This window comes from Amphiura filiformis, chromosome 1 (assembly GCF_039555335.1).
Source record: "Amphiura filiformis chromosome 1, Afil_fr2py, whole genome shotgun sequence".
NCBI classification, from domain to species: domain Eukaryota; kingdom Metazoa; phylum Echinodermata; class Ophiuroidea; order Amphilepidida; family Amphiuridae; genus Amphiura; species Amphiura filiformis.
The window spans coordinates 46,761,730-46,782,160 of record NC_092628.1 but is presented as its reverse complement, the minus strand read 5'-3'; the positions used below and the strand labels follow the sequence as shown (position 1 = coordinate 46,782,160).

The window sequence follows — 20,431 nt, the reverse complement described above, 5'->3', positions numbered from 1 at the left end:
GAAAATGTTCTTGCAATCTTATTGGATCTTACCCGTGTGATATGACACGATATCACACACTTTAGCGCGTGCGTGTCGACGCGATTGACTCGTACGCGCTATTTGAACCAATCGGAGGTGCATAGCAACAACCGGACTGATCGATTCTAAGCCCTAGGTAATTCCTTGTAAAATGTAGGATTTAATTTGATTAAAATTTGGTACATTTATGATAAATTTTTTTTTTTGAATTGACGTGTTTAAGAATGAGAATAAATGTATTGTTTTAAGCCGCTGTCGTGCATCTATCGTCTCATATAACACGCGGCATCATTATTTTCGGCGTAAAACAACTCGACTTCGCTTAAAACAATGATGTCGATAGATGCACTCCAGCGGCTTAAAACAATACCTTTATTCTCTAACTAAATGTACCACATAGTTTTACCACATAGTTTTACAGATATATGAAAGTACTGCACAAATTCCCACACAAATTATGAAAAAACCATTAAAGGTAATTTTAAGATCTTGCCACCCCCGGTTGCAGCTGCCCACAAACTATTGCTATTTATTGAAAGACTATCTATTCCACCAACCTTCTAGACGAGTAAATTCAAGTAAAATAATGGGTGCACCTAGACAATGTTTTGCTTGCTAGTGACTCTAAACACCCTCCTGAATAACATCTCTAAAAAGACACACACACAAAAAAAAGGAAGAGTGTAAAAAATACTAATTTGCATAAAACAAAAATGGCCGCTAATGCAGGGCTCAAATGTCAAAATGTGGCACTGAAATATGGATAAAAATCCATCTAATGGTTTTCCTCTTATTATTAGGATTCAGATAAAGTATAGTTTGACCTATCTCCGATATACAGTTCTTAGTTATAGGCATAAAGGTCAAATTTCACATTTTGGTCCCTTAAATCGTCCACAGCGCTTTAGCTCTAGAGAGAGCATATCCATTAGAAGAGTGTTTATCGTGACATAGCAAATATTGCGGCGTACTTGGTCAGATAACGGTGCAGTGCTGCAAGGTAGATGCTGATGATCACCGTTAAAAAAATAATATGCTGCCCTCTAGAGTTAATGCCTGGATCCCCTGTTCTCTAAATCAAAATAATTCATGCGTAACATGACTTTAACAAAAAGGCGAATCTGGATTCGACTGTCTGCTAAACTCATAATGATGTACACACCCCGGGGGTCACTCCCATTGTGGCCTGTACACCATCCGCGATAATGAAAACGCGTAAAAGGGTCGTTTTTCGTGGGTAGGCACGATACGCGCGTATCGCTTTTAGGGTGTCAAAAACATGAAAAAATTGGAAAAAAGGGTAGCAAAATTGCAATTTCTAAATACGCGGAAATGAAATTTAGGGTATGAAATTTGATGTTAGGAATGAAATCCCTGTTTAGGTTGTCGTTTTAGCCAAGGGTTAAATCCTTGTTTAGGGTGCTTTTCAAAAGTTGATTATCGGGGTACACACACACTTGGAGAAAAACATAACAAGAGCATATCATAATATGCACATTTAAAAATACAATACTTTAAAAATGAAAGACATGCCTATTTCATTTAGTATTCAAATACATATCAAATTTATCCAACGTTGCCTTTTAGGAGTCAATAAAACATTTGAAGAAAGCGTATTCCATTAAATACATATCAAATGTATCCAACGTTGGTAAAAGCTTTGCTTTTAGGAGTCAATAAAACATTTGAAGAAAGTGTGTTCCATTAAATACATATCAAATTTATCCAACGTTGGCAAAAGCTTTGCTTTTAGGAGTCAATAAAACATTTGAAGAAAGTGTATTCCATTAATTATATTGCACTGTAACCATGGTAACATATAAAGTTTGCGTGTCTGTTAAGTCTGTACTTACAGCCTGTCTCAAAAACAATTGTGCAAGTAAAAGGCGCCCTCTTTGGCAATTAGAAAATACCGTTGTGATATGATGCTTACACCAACATCAAGAGCGTATAGTCTTAGCTCTCAAATGCCGTTTGTTCTGTTCAATTTGCTTGTTTTAATCTCGAGATATGTTTAGTTTACATCACAAATATCACAATTGTGCCACTTTTGCTAGGGAAGAGGGCTGTTCATGTAAATCAATGACAACATCAAGTTTATCAAGAGTTCCTTCGTGAAATCAGAAGAATGCATCAATTACACAACAATACAAAATTGTGTTATCATGATACAGGTATAATGATTCTCTTTTTTCCACTAAAAACAGATTAAAGGATAATATTTCACATTCTGCTGTAAAATTAAATACATGATTTTATCATGGTAAATACTGTTCTCTATGTCACTCAAGACATGTTAAAAGACAAACAAAATATATATATTGCACACTTATTAGACTTCTCCGTAGTCCACTTGCCCATTTTGCATACTCTGGCTATTACATTTAAGCATAAAACTCTGATTTATATTGACTTGTGTGAAACTGATAGATTGTCACATCTGTATCTGATCTTTTCAGTCACCGCACTACCTCTGTTTGTTAGCTTCCCAAGTGGACTACTGACTTTGCCTTGCGGTTAAGATTTTAACACGGGACTCTATGGAGAGTTAGGCCAATTTCTGGCCTAACTAAAATTGGCCATGATGTAATGCATCTTTAAATGGATCTGCCTTGTGATTGGTCGCCCATATCTCGCTATGGTTTAAATCTTCCGGGCCCGCGCCATTACCATTAACTACACCGTACACAACTATCTGTGGTATTTGCGGCGCTTTTGTGTTGACGCGAAAGTTAATCTCTCATCAAACATCTAGCGCGTCTTGTACTATACCATGCTTAGTACTTGTGGTTAATGGACTGATAAACAAGTATGCTTGACAGTGTGTTTTAGATAGCACAATCCCGGGGCAAAGTTCTGCTTAAAATTCAAAGTCCATAGTCGGATTTTCGTGGTTCGCTATCAATAAACTGGTAGATTCCAAAATCAGAATTGTTCAGTATTAAAGTGAGCCATTATGATTATGCAAGATAATGTTGCATTCAATTACTTTTATTGTTACTAATCATCTGATATTCTTAATTCTTTATGACCATTTTACTATTGAATACTTTAATTTTAATAAACATCAGTATAATTTTGAGTTCAACGAAATGGGTTCATCATGACTAATAATAACATATTTTAAATAAAATTCGACTATGGCATAGTCTACACACTTATAGGTTAATGAACGCGTATTACTTGTTGGGAGAGAAATTAGACAAAATAATGCACGCGCGCTGACGTTGATGCGTCTAATCAACATCAGCTTGTTAAACTTGATGCTATCATTGATTTACATGTATAGCCCTCTTCCTAGTAAAAGTGGCACAATTGTGATTTTACCCTTTCGTTGTAAACTAAACATATCTAGAGACAAGCAAATTTAACAGAACAAACGGTATTTGAGAGATAAGACTACGCCAGTGACGTTGATGTAAGCATCATGTCACAACGGTATTTTCTAATTGCCAAAGAGGGCGCTTTTCACTTGCACAATTTATTTTGAGACAGGCTGTATACTGACGTGGTCAAACCCAAATGTATAAACGTGACCAGCACTCCATGTTTTTAGGGTTGAAGAAACCCACTCAATAATCGTAACCGTATATCTGGTAATTATCGTGATTCACTTCATTTCATATTAAGAAACTCCGCATTAACAATTGAGAATCATTGCCGCGTGTCCAGGATGCGAGTTTCACTCGGCGTGTAAACCTGGAACAGTCGTAGGCAAATTCATTGCAACTGTCATTGTTCGACGAAATTATGCCATTAGTACATGTTGTATAAAAAATGAGAAAGGGTGTAAATTGTTTGACATCAAGAGCAGGGACCAACATGAAGTTTGAGCAAGTTTAACTGATGAAGTCGCATTAATATTTCAAATTCGTTATCTGTATCATGAAATTGTAAAACTGGTGAATCCGAATCATAGTAATGATAGGGTACATGAGTACCGTCTGCAGTCTCAGCAAATGGCCAAAATCCATATAGATGGGTCTCTTCACAAATATTCAACAAAGATGTTGTCATATAGAATCCTGAAAAGAAAAGAAAAGAACAAATTAATTTTTCATGCTTTTGTGGTAACTTTTGCTGTCAGTTAAAAATTATCACCATTATTTTAACTTGGCACAACCGAGCATCAGTTGTTAAGTCATTAGGGTTATCCTTGTGACTCTAAAACTAATTTCTATAGTTATGGGGTTTTTTAACTGAGAATTCGTGGCCTAATGGTACCATCATCAGTTGAAGAGTCCCATCGGCTAAGGCAGGGCCGTAGCAAGGTTGAAAAATGTGGGGCGGCCGTGACAATTGTGGGCGGCCTAATACAAATATATGCCCAAATTGAAATAAAGATATAAAGAAAAACGTAACAAATTTCTCAAAAAGTGGGGCGGCCATGGCATCCCCGGCCGCCCCGCTTGCTATGGCCCTGGGCTAAGGTTCACCGGTCTCCATAGGACCAGTGAGTCATTAATTACATTCAACACACACACTACCAGGAATTCTATGAGCTTCTAAGATCAAAATGAGTTAAAACATCTGATCCAAACACTTTGAGTACCAGTTGCAACGTTTCTCATGTGGCTCAACATAACATTGGGCTATTGGGCTATTCCATTCAAAATCCACACTCCTCTGTTTCTGTTTCTGTTTACGTAACTTCCCTTGGGAAACTCAGTATAACAGACAAAGCTGCATCTTCACTACGCTGGTTAGACCAGTTACATTTTTGATGAGAAACGTTTTACGTCTAGGTTAATCAGTCATGCTGGCTGACCATGTACACGTCAAAATGATTTTTACTCTTGTACCTATCAATTGATTGAAGTGAATGCAGCGACAGAGGTGGGGGTTCGAACTCACAACCTTGTGATCACGAGTCCGGTGCTCTATCCACTTCACCACAATGCCCTGTGAAATATTTTGGAAATGCCTTCCACAGGGGGAATATGAATGTCAAATGCAATGAACACATTAGGCAGCTCCATTTGAAACTCGCCCTAATTCTGTGGAAGATCCAGGTTGAATCTTTCTCAAAGGATGTATGAATTCATTAAGACACATTAAAGTAACGATTTTGCAACAAAAAAAAGTGTGCGCGAAGAAATACACTCTTTCAGATACACTCTTTCAATAGAAAACCTCGCTCCACTAAGACTTCAGCTGTTAGTATCCGGATTATGAGCACTCAAGCCCCGTCAGTGATCCCAGCGCAAGTGTACAAAAATTAAAATTGTTTATTAATTGCTTAAAAGTGAAGGATAAGTCATTCAAATTGTCATTTGGTATTTTTGAAATGAAAAATTTGGCAAAAACCTAAGAAAACAGCAGTACTGACGAAGTTGAAGCCCCATTCAACAACTCTTCCTATACCTTTGTACAGGAGCCAACCGTTGTTAAACCGTGATGAACCCACACTTTTACTGTAGCGTATACGCGAACGCGAGCGAGACTACGCGTTACGCGAGATCGCGTAAAATTCGTCATGCCTGGAACCTTTATGCGTATGCCAGCTTACAAGTTGAATTCAGTATTTTTCAGGTAGCGGCTAAACATTACCGTTTTATTCTGTAGTTTCATTGCTGATATCAAAAGAGAAATCATTGAAGGTTTTTGTAAGGCTGAGTGGCAATGATTAACTGACATTCCTCGTAAAATAATCGTGAATCATACGATATTTAGCTTCTTTTCGTGGTTGACAGGGATTCAATCATGTTTCACCGTCGTTCATCACCGTTTAACAACTCGCGTCCGGCGCGTCTGTGTGGGTACTTCGCTCGGGCAGCTAAAGCTGCCCTCGCGAAGTAAACCACGCAGACGACGCGGCCGCATCGTTGTTAAACGGTGATGAACAACGGTGAAACATGATTGAATCCCTAATTCAAATACATGTAGCTGAACCACTCGCAGGCTGAACCACTCGCAGGCTACTAGTATGTTAGTACATCTATGCCAAAGACAAAGGTACCAAAATCTATTTTTTGATAATTTTACGATCTTCCGGATGAGCAAATCAGTGAATGGGCCTTTAAATGTGGCCAATTCCTTTTCACCATTTGTATAGCCTCAAATTTGCAATATCGTTATAAATAAAATACTCCTCTCAACTAGTCTCAGTATTTTATCCCCTCCCTACTTTACCACTTTAAATTTAATTTTCCCTTTCCCCATTTAAAAGTTTAAATCTTACCTGTCGTTATCTGATCCTTATGTCCCAATGCCTTCCATAAATGCCACACAGCTAAATAATTCTCCGGGTGTCCGAAAACTATTTTTATATCCTGAGATGCAGATATATTTACAGCTTCAACTGCGAGACTCCATGTGTCCGACACGGAAAGTGCTGGAACCCAAATAACACCATCATAATTGGATAAACTTTGACGAAATTCACGCTTGCTAGCTTCTGTTGCCATACTATCAAATCTGTGTGAAAAACAATGTTATGAAATAGTCAATGGCTTCGAAACGTTCTGGTAATAGTGAGATGTAGTATTATATCACTCATACATAAATTCTAGGCAGTTCATTGGTTGATTGCCATTTTTACCATCAGCCTCTCCGTGTGATAGTTTTTACCATCATAGTGCCCGGGCATAGTGCTGCGCCGTAGTGCGCCTGCGTCTGGCCGTGCGCTAACTCTTAGACTCGCCGATTTAGTTATGGGGTGGACACCAAAATATGAAGTATGTTTTGTATGTTATATTTTGTTTACTACTATATACACTTCAGGTGGGGCACATTGGTAACAGAACGATACCATGTCACTTTTTTTTTTAATTCGAGAATAATTAAAACTATGAGAAATTTTATTTTACTTTCCCCTATCGTGTGGATACCGGCTGAATTTGACCGTTTTTGAAATTCTGATACAAATGTGATTTCATATTTACAGTTTCAGATTGGGATCATTTCATCGGTCATGTATAGTCAAGGTCAACGATTTTACTTATTTGTCTATATTTGAAGAGCTCAGTTATTGGTACCAATGTATAGTTTTACATCATTAGTTTCACGGAATCAAACTATTTTTTCCAAAAGGAGCTCAATCCCATGTACAGGGTGGGCCAGAAATTTGACTTTTTTTTTCCAAAAGGAGCTAACTCCATTTCAGTTTGTTTCAAAAAGGTGCTAAATCCATAAGACCAATCACCGTGCTCAGTAGGGAATTAAAGACTAAAATTTAAATCACAAAAGTTTAGAATTTCAACTTGTACACACACTAGTACATCCCCAGCAAGCACAGACGACACTTTACGTGCAAAATGGAATGATTTGACAGAATTTTCGTTGTAAATTTTTTTCACATTTTCAAGCTTTCAGTGAATAAATATCATTACATTGCTGAAATAAAGTGCAGTTTGCTTTATAAAAAAATATTTGTGTGTATTTTGTTTAATACTGCAAATTATTTTGAATATCATTGAATATTTTGTTTCCAAAATGCGTTAAATCCACGGTTATTGGATATTTTGTTTCCAAAAGGCGCTAAATCCACTTCAAGCTGTTTAATAAAAGAATACTTACAATCAAAAATTATAATCAGGATCTCAAAAATAGGTGTTTTTGTAGTTACTGACATGAGATATTTAAAACCAAAAAGTAAATGAATAAATACCAATAAGGCTTTTAATATAAAAAAACGTTGATTTTCTCCTATTTCACTAATATGGATTTAGCGCCTTTTGGAAACAAGCTCTTCATTTGTTGTTATACTGCCACTGAGTAGTATCCTATGATTTTGTGTAGACTAATTTTTTCTATTCTACCTTTCTCTGAAAATTGACGGATTTGCTGTCACGAGATCAGTATGTATACCAACATCATCTTCGAATCCTTTCAAGGTTGGTAGATTACATCTTCAAAAAGTAAAGTTACACAACAGTAAATAGTGTTAACTAAAGCAATAAGATGCCAGCAAATTATCGGAACAAGTATACAAAAATAAGAAGTAGAGGTCCTAAAATCGATCCCTGAGGTACACTACATGATTTGGTGTGCCTGAGGAATCCATAAACCACTCGAATGCCTTTGAGAAGTCCAGGAAGATGCATATATTTATTATTAATACAGGATATAATGCTGTTACATGCTTCAAGAATGGCTATAAACGAAGATCTAGTCGGACGAACACTAAATTGCCTATCATAAAGTAAATCAAACGTAGAAATGAAATTAAAAGTCTTCCGTGGACAATTCATTAAAGGGCATATATATTGTTCGGACAACATCATATCACTGGCAAGCTAATATTATGAGGACAATGAAAATGACTCCTTTTTTTAGAAAATAAGTTAAAATTGATATTCTGCAAAAACAAACTGTAAGCGGTGAGTTCCTTCGAACGAGACAGATTTGACCTAGAAACTACAGTGATGTCATGATATGACTATTGCCAGCTATGAGAGAATGGACTGTCAACACTCTCAATGCAGAAAAAAACTCTCAATCAAGTATTTTAAATTGAATGGTTTTTACACATACGGATAAAATCAGGCCGCTTCTTTATTATATAGTAAATTGTGATATTACAATTCATATGTATAAACATGATGAGAAATACTTGGACTAAAAAATAAACAAAATAATTTAGATCAATTTCACAGTACGAGCTAAGATTTCAGCATGACGTATCAATATTGTATTCATTATGCAAAAAAACAATTTCTATGGCACGGGAACTAACCTTTTGTTGTCCCTTCCCAATTTCCCGTGGTCGCGCATTATACACACCAATGAACATCAAAAGAGCTAATCTGTATGTACTGCACGTCATCAGTCCGCTACATTTACACTTCGCTTCGAACGGGGGAGGGCCGTACGAGCCAACATTTTACCAACACAATTTCTCTTTTTCAGGAGAAATACGCATAAAAAAAAATTGCAACGAGTGTCAACATGTAATGTAATAATTATTCTCTTCGAATGGAGTTAAACTTGTTTTTGCAATAGATATGCCCTTTAAAGATGTGTTTGAATAGAACTAAATGCGATGGGTGAACAATCGCTAAAAGTATTTCAATTATACCAGATGATTGGCGCGACTCTTGCCGTAATAAAGTTGGTGTTGCTTGCAAAAACTGTAAAAAAAAACAAAGTGAAATAATTACCTTAATATGAAGTCAGCATCGTCTATTTGTTTCCCACATTTCGAACTGAATAGAATCCCGCTATTGCCAATAATGTTGCACTTCTTATAACGACGTTTATCTTTAAAGATTGAAGTCTAGAAAAGAGTTTAAGACAAAATATGTCAGTATACAATACATTGAAACATAAACACAATATTAATAGTAACTCCGGCACAATAATAATTTTCCGGTTGAAATACTGTGTTGAAAATTTGAATAATAATAATGTTTTTACCTCCGGGAATAGGTTCCAGAGATGTTGAGTAATTTTTGCTTTTCCCAGAGAAAATAAGAAGCCGAGCGTCTCATCTACATTTGTATTCTCCTTTGTGCAGAACATATTTTGTGGCAAACCAACGGCAGTACTTCCTTCGTTAAATTCCTCCCTACAAGGAAAGGATCAGAATTTGTCTTTGATGTTAGCTTTTTTGATAAACGTCAATTAATAAATGTGAACCAATGGAGATTTGTAAACAAAGAACAGGGATGCAGAAATTTGGGGAGCGGGGAGAACCGCTCATAGGAAAATGATTATCAAAATTTAGGATGTTATGTGTGAGGGAAAAAAACGAGAAGAAACAAAATGAAGAGAAAAATATTTGACAAAATTAACCAAATAACAGGTATATATGAGATATACAGCTAGTTTCGACTAATACGTATTCATAAATACCAATATACCATGCCAAGCCAAGACCACCAAGTGGGACCAACTCCTCGCGTGATTGAATAACTTAAATAGCAAAATTATTACAAATTGGGAAAGTTTGTATATGTTATGAATAACAACATTTGGAAAGTATATGCAAACGGAAAATAATATTTATCGACGGAAACGTTTACAATATTATCCAAAGGTTGAAAAAATAGACAGTTTTGCGGCACAATCTGGTATATCGCTTTACCGCCTTTGCATTCAAATGTACAGGAAGAGCACCACCGTGCTAAAGGTCTCTATTCCAGACTTCCTGACTACAAGCTGTTATGGCAGCGCGGAGTTGGTCACGTGCGTATTTATAAATACGTATTTATATATATAGTTGAAGCGAGCTGGTATAGGTCAAAAACATTGTGCACATAAGTATAGTCATTCGAGGCAATTAATGTTTAAAGGAAATTATTCTAGAGAGAGAAAGAAAGAAATGGGTGAAATAATTATAGCACAGTTGAGGCAGGTGCACATGTCCTTTCTATCAAGAACAAATAAGAAATATTGAGGTAAACAAATGGGTAATTATTTAATATCAGACATATGCGGAAATGATTCCAAAGATTGGAAATCAATTTGTGAAAGAAGCATTTTTTCAGGTAAGGAGGACGATATTCACAGTGCACATTTCAGGAACGATAATTGCGAAACATTGTGGAAACAAATACAGGTATATTATAGTGATTCAGAAATACGAATGTTTTGGTTTTTAATCAGCCAACCTCTAATATTGTTCAATTTGGTGTACAAATACATCATGTAAAATGTCATGAAATATAGATACCTTTTAGAGGGTGCAACCGGGTTTTGAAGTTTGTGAAGTTTATGTGGATGTTGGTCATTTTCACTGAACCACCAGAAAATATTATCAACTTATTCAATTATGCCATAAAATTATTACCATGTAGTCTTTGACAATCATAAAACAATATATAAGAAAAATTAAATGAAAATATTGTTAAAGACCCATTCAGTGATCCCAGCGCAAGTATGAAAAAATTAAAATTGTTTATAAATTGCTTAAAAGTGAAGGATAAGTCATTCAAATTATCATTTGATATTTTTGAAATGACAAATATTGCAAAAAACAAAGAAAACAGCAGTAGTGACGAAGTTGAAGCCCCATTCAAATACATGTAGCTAATTTAGATACTGTCAGTATCTAAATTACAGATTCGTGTAAAATGTCTTATTTTGTCTTAAATACACGGCTTTCGGCTGAACCACTCATAGGCTATGTTAGCACATCTATGACAATGACAAATGTACCAAAATATGAATTTTGATGATTTTTACGATCAGTCGGATGAGCAAATCGTTGAAAGTAGATATAAATCCAAGTTTCAATGGATGGAAATCGGTAGATAGAACAGTAAAAAATAATTAGGATAGTATATAATATATAGAATGAATAAATTATGTAAATATTCATTAAAAGGGCATTATGTGATCCACAGCCTCATCCCCCCCCCACTCCCCACTTTTCACAAAAAAGTTGAGATTTTATACCACTGGTACCTCTGGCTACATAATGTCTACGTACCAAATATTTCTTGAGATTAATTCGTTTTGCAAAAATATCGCCAAATTTGAATTTCGTTCTGGTATCGAAATTACAACAGTGGCCTATCGAGCAGTATAATATGTGATGTGATGATAGGGGAAGTTACCTTTATAATAATGCAACAGTTTGTTTATTATTACATCTAGGGGAAAACCCAGATGAATGCAATAACAGCATCATTTATCAAGACTATTTATGTCAAGGGGAAATCCCTGAGACTGTAAAGAAAGATGATGACATCATGGGAAAAACCCACAGGAAGTGATGTAAGGTGAAATGTTAATGTCTATGATTAGAACATTGGGAAAATCCCAGATGGGGGATAAAACACAATGTTAATAATAATTCTAGGCAGACCTGTATCGATATGATTGTAATGTGAATGGATGTAGCAACAGCTCTCAAAAAGAGGGTATTTAATGTTAACCAGTTAAAATCAGGATACTCAAGAAGTATTACTGAATGTGGCCATGGAGATCATGAGTTTCCTACAGTGCTATTTAAAACAGCCTCTGAGCGATGTAGATATGGAGATGGATCTCGTCAAGTACGGATAACGTTGTGTGCCCACAGGGCTATTATTTCGTCTTCACCGACATGCTGAAATTATGGTTATTTCAAAGCTACGAAAATGGACCAAAGTAAGACATCAGGGTCTACTGCGGATTGTAGAGGCGACTTTATGAAATTTTGTTACAATTATTATCATTTGGATACAGATCTGACAGACTGCAATAGCCTTTATTATTGTCACAGTTGATAGTGTTGATCTGGGCTAGCTAGCTAATATGCTTACAGTCCAATTCCTTCAAAGAAAGGAAATTGCAAACAAACCAGAAATATTTTGTGTAGTCAAAGTACTACTATTTGCCAGTGTTGTCGGAGAAGATCTAGAATACGTAAAAGAACGTACTTCTTCCAAGAAAGGAAATATATTCTTCTGTCGACTTGCTGAAGTCTGGTGTTTTGATTCAACGCAACTGTCAAAATAAGTGGGGACAACTGCATCGCAGTCCTGCTTCCTGAAGATATTGTGTGAAACAGTAGCGTAGCCAGCGGGGGGGCAGGGGGGCAGAGTGCCCCTCTGACAAAAAAATGAAAGAAAAAGTGCCCCTCTGACAAAAAATGAAAGAGAAAATCAGGAGGGCAAAGGAAAAGAAAAAGGGCAAGGAGCCCCTTTTCTAGCAAAATTCAGGGCCAAAATAGTGTAAAATACAATTTTTTTCGCGCTACGCGCGCACATCATCCCAATAAGGCCCTTTTCGGGAAACTCGAAGACATACAGTCTCTATGTATTGTATGATGCAACTGCAATTTTTTTCGTCTGTGCCCCCAAAATTTTATTTTGCCCCCCTGACCAAGAAAGCTGGCTACGCCCCTGGTGTGAAAGGTGGAAATAGCACCAAGTTTGGAGAAAGCAGCGCAAGGAGTTTAATATTGGAGAACGGCGCAAGGAGTAAAGTGATTTGGAGAACTGCGCAAGGAGTTACGAATGTGTTTGGAGAACGACGCAAGGAGTTTAGTACTTGGGAGAAAGTAACACCATTTTCGTATGAGGATTTTATACGCAAGGATTTATCAATGCAAGTGTACAAAGGACTTCGCTGATTTTCGCAGGACAAGTGAATAAGGATATATTACATCAATCGTCCAGAACATTGCAAGAACTTTATGATCACCAAGAAGAAGAATGCTAGCTAAGTACTAAATATTTAAAGAGTGCTTATATTTAATTATTGTGTATGTGCATTTGTTGTCATATATTGTATCAATAATAACTGGCTTTCAATTAAAGACTTAGATTTTATTAGCTTAATCAAACAGTGTATTTGTGTTGTGCATTCGTGTGAATTTGGGTAAAAGGTGATTTTGGCCTTGAGTCAAGTACGACTCGTAACAAATACCATGGAAGAAAGAGATAAGAAGGAACCACAACGAACGCATTCACTTTGTCCACTCCATTTACCGACATTTAATTAACATTGTTAATATTCATGAGGATTTACTTTAGCTGTGTTCACACATTTTACCGGTAATATTTTATCTAGGCTTATGTCCGATCGAATTAAATATTTCCGCTAATCCCTTAGCGCGTCCACATTTGTCGGCAATAGCGCTATACGCTATCGAAGTTACGTAATAATCGGATTAACTACCATAGCAATAGGTGAATCAGTCTGATTACTTGCACCTGTAAGATAAGTATCTTTGAAAAGACCAGTATTGTATTCAATCTATATGTTCAAAATTGTTTTCACCTATTTTTATGGTAATTAATCCGATAAATTGCGTAACTTCGCCAGCGTATGTCCGACGTGTTATGTCCGATAAGCCTATTACCGGTCATAAATCCCCCCTTTCTACATGAGCATCATCAGAAAATTTAACCCGATTTTAAATTTTTTCACTGAAAATTCACTTTCAATAAACGGCCCTCTTTAGAAAAAATTACAGACAATGCGGTAGGTATGTCATGTAAGAAAAATGCAAATTCAAAAGTTCCAAAATTCAGACCAATTTTGTATTTATGTAGGTTCTATTATTATTATTATTATTATTATTATTATTATTATTATTATTATTATTATTATTATTATTATTATTATTATTATTATTATTATTATTATTATTATTATTATTATTATTATTATTATTATTATTATTATTATTTTAGTTTGACAAAGTAGTCCCATTTTACAGTAGACTTAGCTCTATATCGCATTTTATACATGTAGGCCCTACATGGTGGACATCTTTGAAAAAATGACAAAAATAAAAAAAAATAACAATGACTCCCATCATCATGCTATTTTTTTCTTGGGCAGGGGGGTCCCAAATTTACAAAACGTCGGCTTCAATAAAATTGCGACCTCCCCTATTTCGTCAGCAAAGAATTTATGACCCCCCCACCGTTTGCACCCCCAAACAGGCATCAGTCTTTTGGAATAAAATAAACACACTATCTGTGGTCATGTTGTGTTGTGACTCCCTACATTTTGGTCATCAAAAATATTTTATGACACCCCCTATTTTTCTTTCCGTATATTTGTGACCCCCCTAATCATCATATAAAATCCAATTACATGCCTTTCTGTTATCATGCTTATGGCTTAATAAATGTCATCTCCGTCTACTTCCAGGGAAATACTGCCCCCCCCGAGCCCTCTGGAGGGTTTACATTTGCTACCCCCCCCCCCCTAGAAACTCGTGTAGGTCATCCCAATAAGGATGGTCAATTGCTTCTGCGCCTGAACTTTTCACCCGATCATGGAGGGTGCGATGGAGAGTTTTCAGTGCCTTTATCTTAGCATGTATCTGCTCCCCGACCGTATGGGGAATCCCCCCTTGTCATGTAATAGCGTGGCTATCTCCTCCCAAAGCTTTTTTTTATCCCAGAAATACTTTCCGTGTCTCTCCAAATTTTGAGGATAGCCAATGTTCCCTTGTCATTCCAATTGACCCCTCTATTGCGTTTTATTTATATTAATATTTGCAGCTGCAGCCATGATGACATCACGCAGTAAATTACTCTGCTCAGTGGCGTAGATTTCTTTTTGACATGGGGGGGGGTGGAGTTGGAAAAAAATTTTCAAGTATAGTCAATCCAGCACCTTTTTGGCGACAGAATAAGTTTTTGGTTAAATTGTGCGCGAAGCGCAAGAAAAATTTTGCTATTTTGAAGCTAAACTGATGAAATAATGGTGTAAAAGTAGAATAAATTGAAGCGCGCGAAAATTTGCACTTTGAGGGCAAAAAATGGGCAAATATGAGGTTAATTTGGTCAGAAACCCATTATCAGGCGTCAACATTGGGGGGTGATTGTATGGACCATCCCCCTGGCAAAATATTGGGGGGGGGTTATCCCCCCACGAGCCCCCCGGGGCTCTACTCTGCTTAAAATTTTGCGCAAGTGATATACTCACAGTTATATCCGACAGCCCAATAGTGCTGCATGTCCACACGTAATTACTATTACCGGACGTAACGTTTCGATCGGTCTTAATAGCTCTTAACCCTGGTCATCTTCAGCCTTAAATTTTCGGATTTAAAGCACATTACGTCGGATATAGTAATTTTTTTTATATCCGACGCTCATTCACACTGCCACTTATATCCGATACTATTACCGACGTAATTTAAGTCCGACTGTGTGAACAAATTGTCGGATTTAAAGCACATTACGTCGGATATAGTTATATCCGACGCTAATTCACACTGCCACTTATATCCGATACTATTACCGACGTAATTTAAGACCGGTAATAAGTGATTTAAGTCCGACTGTGTGAACACGACTTTTGATCAATACCCCGCGTTAAATAGGCGATTGGTATTGTACTCCATGTATTTGCATGTCTTCTGGAGCGTGTTTGAAGGATGATTTGAACTAATGACCTTCCGTGCAAGCACCCTATAGGATTTTCTCAGGTGACGTGATCATCGGTCATTGATGGCCTACATCTTTTTCTTCTATGTTGCCCAATTTTCCCGAACTTTGATGACTTTTTTTCTCAGAGTTGGCAGTCTTTGGCACTGAAACGAGTTAGCTAGTTACGATTATACACATAAAAACTATTAGATTAAACAGGTTTTATGTACCGGACTCAACCGGAACATTGTGCATTATTTAAGAACATTTTACATCTATTTTTCATCGAAAAAGTCACCAAAATCTTACCTTATTTGCTAAAGCTGAAACTCAGCAAAAAAACGGCCGATTTTGACGACCTTTTCGATGTTTTAAAGGACATTTTCTACACAATACGATCAAGAAAACAGTTTGACTGTAGATCCCAAAACAAAGCTACTATACATATTCAGAGCATCAGTGAAATTCCAGAATCTTACTTTCGAGTAGCGTTTGTTTGTTCGTGGATGGGTTTAGCATCAGTGAAATTCCAGAATCTTACTTCCGAGTAGCGTTTGTTTGTTCGTGGATGGGTTTAGCACCAGTGAAATTCCAGAATCTTACTTCCGGGTAGCGTTTGTTTGTTCGTGGATGGGTTTGTTCTAGTTTTTTTCAAGTAATGATTTCGCCAAGCATCGATCGCGGTAAATGGATAATACATGAAAGGATGTACCATTGATAGCTTTTCTTTTCATGCGTCAATAGATAAGCGGATTAAAACTTGGCCGATCGAAGTCGTTGTGGTTCCTTCTCATCTCTTTATTCCATGGTAATACACATAATCATGCGTACTCATAATGATTGATCTAAATTCATAGAAGAAAAATAGCTCAGGCGAAAAACACCGTGAATAATTGTGTTAGTGGACGTGCTTTAACTTGTGCAAACAAATAAATTGAGCTCTTTTTACGGACATCCTAATACTTAATTACGGTATGCAAACACATGATACTTCGCCGTGGTCAGATCATAGTCTGACTTACTGTCTGCCAGATTTGATAGATCGTGTGCTTTAATATTATTCCAACAAATACGAGGGTCATTCAAAAAGTTTATCACATCTCTGTTATCTTGCGTGTCAGGATATTGAAATTATCCATGATTTTACTTTTAAATCCTGGCAATAACATAAAAGTTATTTGTTGAAAATGTGATTTTTGGTTGTTTAGATATGTTGGTTCAAGCGAATACAGATTTGGTGCGCTTTTATCATCAGACCGTTTCCGACGTACCAAAAATGCATTCGCTTTAGCCAACACATCTTAACAACTAAACATTACATTTTAATCAAATAACTTTTTTTTGTAGCCAAGATTTAAGAGTATAAATCATGGTTAATTTCGACTTCTTGGCACTTAAGATAAAGAGATGTGACGATGGACATGATGGAGGTAGAACTTTTTGAATGACCCTCGTACATTGTTTTTTATCGTAACCGTTTTAAATGGGTTGTCAGAAAGCGTTTCGAGTACCTGAACGGATTCATCAGGTTTGTAGATAAATAGATAAAACAATTTCATATAACAAAACCAAATGTTACTCATGTGTTTGACGGTTTCATTTTTGTTATATGAAATTGTTTTATCAACGTTTCGAGTACATTTCAAAATGTAACAACAAAACGTTTGCACGTGAACACAAAAAGATTCTTCCAAAAAGTTTTGCAAAATATTTTGTCAACAATATATCGTTTCGCTGGTGTTTTATGATACAAAATGTTTAAAACTGTTTTAACCTTTACATAACCCAGTTTTTAGTTTTGAACAATTATTGTGAAACAATGTTCATAAAATAATGTTCATAAAATATTTATGTGGCTGGGATATGTGCAACCATGTTATATTTATTTCATAAATGTTGCTGATTTATGTGAAAATAAAACAATCTCAATCTGAAAATCTGAATCTGGATTGTACGTGTGTGGTTAGTGGTGTGGTGGTAAGGAATTAGCGGTGTGCACGTGAGTAAAAAGACGGATTGGGTGGGGGTGTGTGTAGAGCGAGTGTGTTGGTGTTTGATTGTGAGGTGTGTGTGTGCATGCTTTTAATGATAACATACCTGTATTTAAGTAGTAGAGTCCGATTCGTCACTTGGGAAGCAGTACTGGTATCATTCAATAACACGTCAAAAAACTCCGTTCTAGTTAGTGGCAACGAATACTCCATTAAACTTTTCATAATGTACCTATAGATAAAGATGGTGATAATAATAATAATAATAATAATAATAATAATAATAATAATAATAATAATAATAATAATAATAATAATAATAATAATAATAATAATAATAATAATAATAATAATAATAATAATAAAAAATAATAATAATAGGGACTAATAATTATTGTAATAATCATAAAATAATCATAATAAAATAATAATAATAATAATAATAATAATAATAATAATATAGGTTTTCTCAGTTGATTTAACACATTTTTTAGTTATATTTAATATCCCGTTAAGTTTGAATTCGTCCATAAAATTTTGAAATATCTATTTGTAAACTTAAATTTCGTCTTTGGTCAAATATATTCATATTTTGATCAAACATATTCATACAATGTTCATTTAATTCCGTCCAAATGTATTTAAATTTCGTCCAATGTAGGGGTTATTAACTTAATTTGTAAATATATTTCGTCTTTGATCAAATCTTTTCATATTCGGGTCATTTAATTTCGTCGTTAACGTAAAGCATGTAGAAGTAGGCCTGCATATTTTCTTTTTCTTTCTGTCTTTCTCTCTTTCATTCTTTCTGTTTATCTTTCCTTTTTTATATATTTCATATTTTTTTATTTTGTTTTCTTTCTTTGTTTTTTTTTGTTTGTTTTTTGTTTCTTTCTAATTGTTATATGATTATATATTTCAAACGTGGTTGTATGGCCCTCTTTGTCTCGCTCCCATATTATTGTGATAACTGTTATTTGGTCAGAATAAACTTAGACACGTCTGTTCGGATTTATATCAGCAAGGTGAGAACTAGTGTTATTTCAATGCATTGGAATAGGAATTGAATTGAATGATTAGGCCATTTTTCATTTCAATTCAGTGAAGTGAATCGAAATGGTTATTTTTTTCATTTCAATTAATTTCAATTAATTTCAATTCAATTCTTTCATTTCAATTCAATGCATTGAATGGAAAATGCACACAACATGTATTTGATTCTACCATTTCACCTGTATTGTCAGCTTATCAGTTACAATGAATTTTCTCCCTGAACTGCTTTTAGCCAAATGCCCGCTAAAATATATCAGTGTTGGTAGTAAGAATTGAATTTGAATTTGAATTTAATTCAAATGCTATGATTTGGAATTGAATTCAAATGCTGTGAATTGGAATTGAATTCAAATGCTGTGAATTGATATTGGTTAGCAGTTAATTTCAATGCATTGAATTGGAATTGAATCAAAATGATTGAAAGTAGAGAAGAACTGAATTGTAATGGCATCAGAATGATTTTATATGATAAGAAGGTGAATCTGAATTGAATTGAAATTCATTTTCTGAATCGCAATAACACTAGTGAGAACTCAATACCAGTGGTTGAAATCTAAGATGTAATTAATGAAGGCCTACAATGCATTATGGAGGACGAATTGCTTTGATCAAAGCATGAAAATTAATGAACAAAGACGAATTATATTTTGTGCAAGTACTGTCCATGCAGCAGGTGAGACGATTTCAATGCGCTCTAAGACGAAATCAAATGAACATTGTATGAATCTTTTTGATCAAAATATGAATTTATTTGACCAAAGACGAAATTTAAGTTTACAAATAGACACTTCAAAATTTTAAGGACGAATTCAAACTTAACGGGATATTAAATATAACGAAAAATGTGTTAAATTAACTGAGAAAACCTATAATAATAATAATAATAATAATAATATTAATAATAATAATAATAATGATAATGATAATGATAATGATAATAATAATGATAATAATGATAATGATAATGATAATGATCTCTGCTGCACCGAGCAACATTGATTGAAGGTTGTACACTTACCCGTCAGTTGCGGCATGATAGTGTCTATAGTTCATTAAATTCAGAACCACATTTCTAATCCCTTGTTGTAAATGATTCCTAAAATGAATAGAAAAAATACATGTACAGCTGTAGTAAATTAAGATATGAAAATAGAGGTGGGCGGGTATATGTGCCTACCGGTTTCGGGAAGTAGGGGTCTATTGGCGGGTATAAAATAGTGTTTTGTCTTTGTTTTTTAAAAGGGGCGGGGTCATTGGGTATAACAAAATAAAAAGGGGGTCATTGGGTGTAAAATATTTGAAAAGGGTCATTTGGTATTAACATTTTGGAAACAAAAGTTCATTTATTTTGTTGTGGCGCTATTCTCTTTCTATTTATCAATTATCTAAATATATCGCTCCGCGGTCTTTCTCTCGTCGATTCTGGCTGAATACGAATCCTCGTATTTGGCGACCAGCTATCGAAGGGACAACATCGCACTAGCGTACTCAATCCATAATCAATGTTCTAATATTTTGTTGATATTTGATGATGTGGAATTAAAGATTATTGTGAAGTAATATTTTGTTATCCGTCTACTTCTCTTCATGTATTCAGCAAGT

The 20,431-nt window shown here is 35.3% G+C and overlaps 1 protein-coding gene across 1 annotated transcript in view; it reads right to left on the bottom strand.

The window, feature by feature from the left end:
- Positions 1-3,201: 3,201 nt before the first annotated feature.
- The window catches only part of LOC140147871 (alpha-N-acetylneuraminide alpha-2,8-sialyltransferase-like), a 36,507-nt gene continuing 19,277 nt past the window's right edge, over positions 3,202-20,431 (bottom strand). The window contains exons 3-9 of the mRNA XM_072169652.1: positions 19,848-19,925; positions 17,883-18,008; positions 9,379-9,529; positions 9,123-9,238; positions 7,782-7,871; positions 6,203-6,438; positions 3,202-4,046 (exon numbers count right to left, since the gene is read on the bottom strand). Coding sequence (XP_072025753.1) covers positions 3,826-4,046; positions 6,203-6,438; positions 7,782-7,871; positions 9,123-9,238; positions 9,379-9,529; positions 17,883-18,008; positions 19,848-19,925 — 1,018 coding nt within the window. The 3' untranslated portion in view covers positions 3,202-3,825. The remainder of the gene's footprint in view (positions 4,047-6,202; positions 6,439-7,781; positions 7,872-9,122; positions 9,239-9,378; positions 9,530-17,882; positions 18,009-19,847; positions 19,926-20,431) is intronic.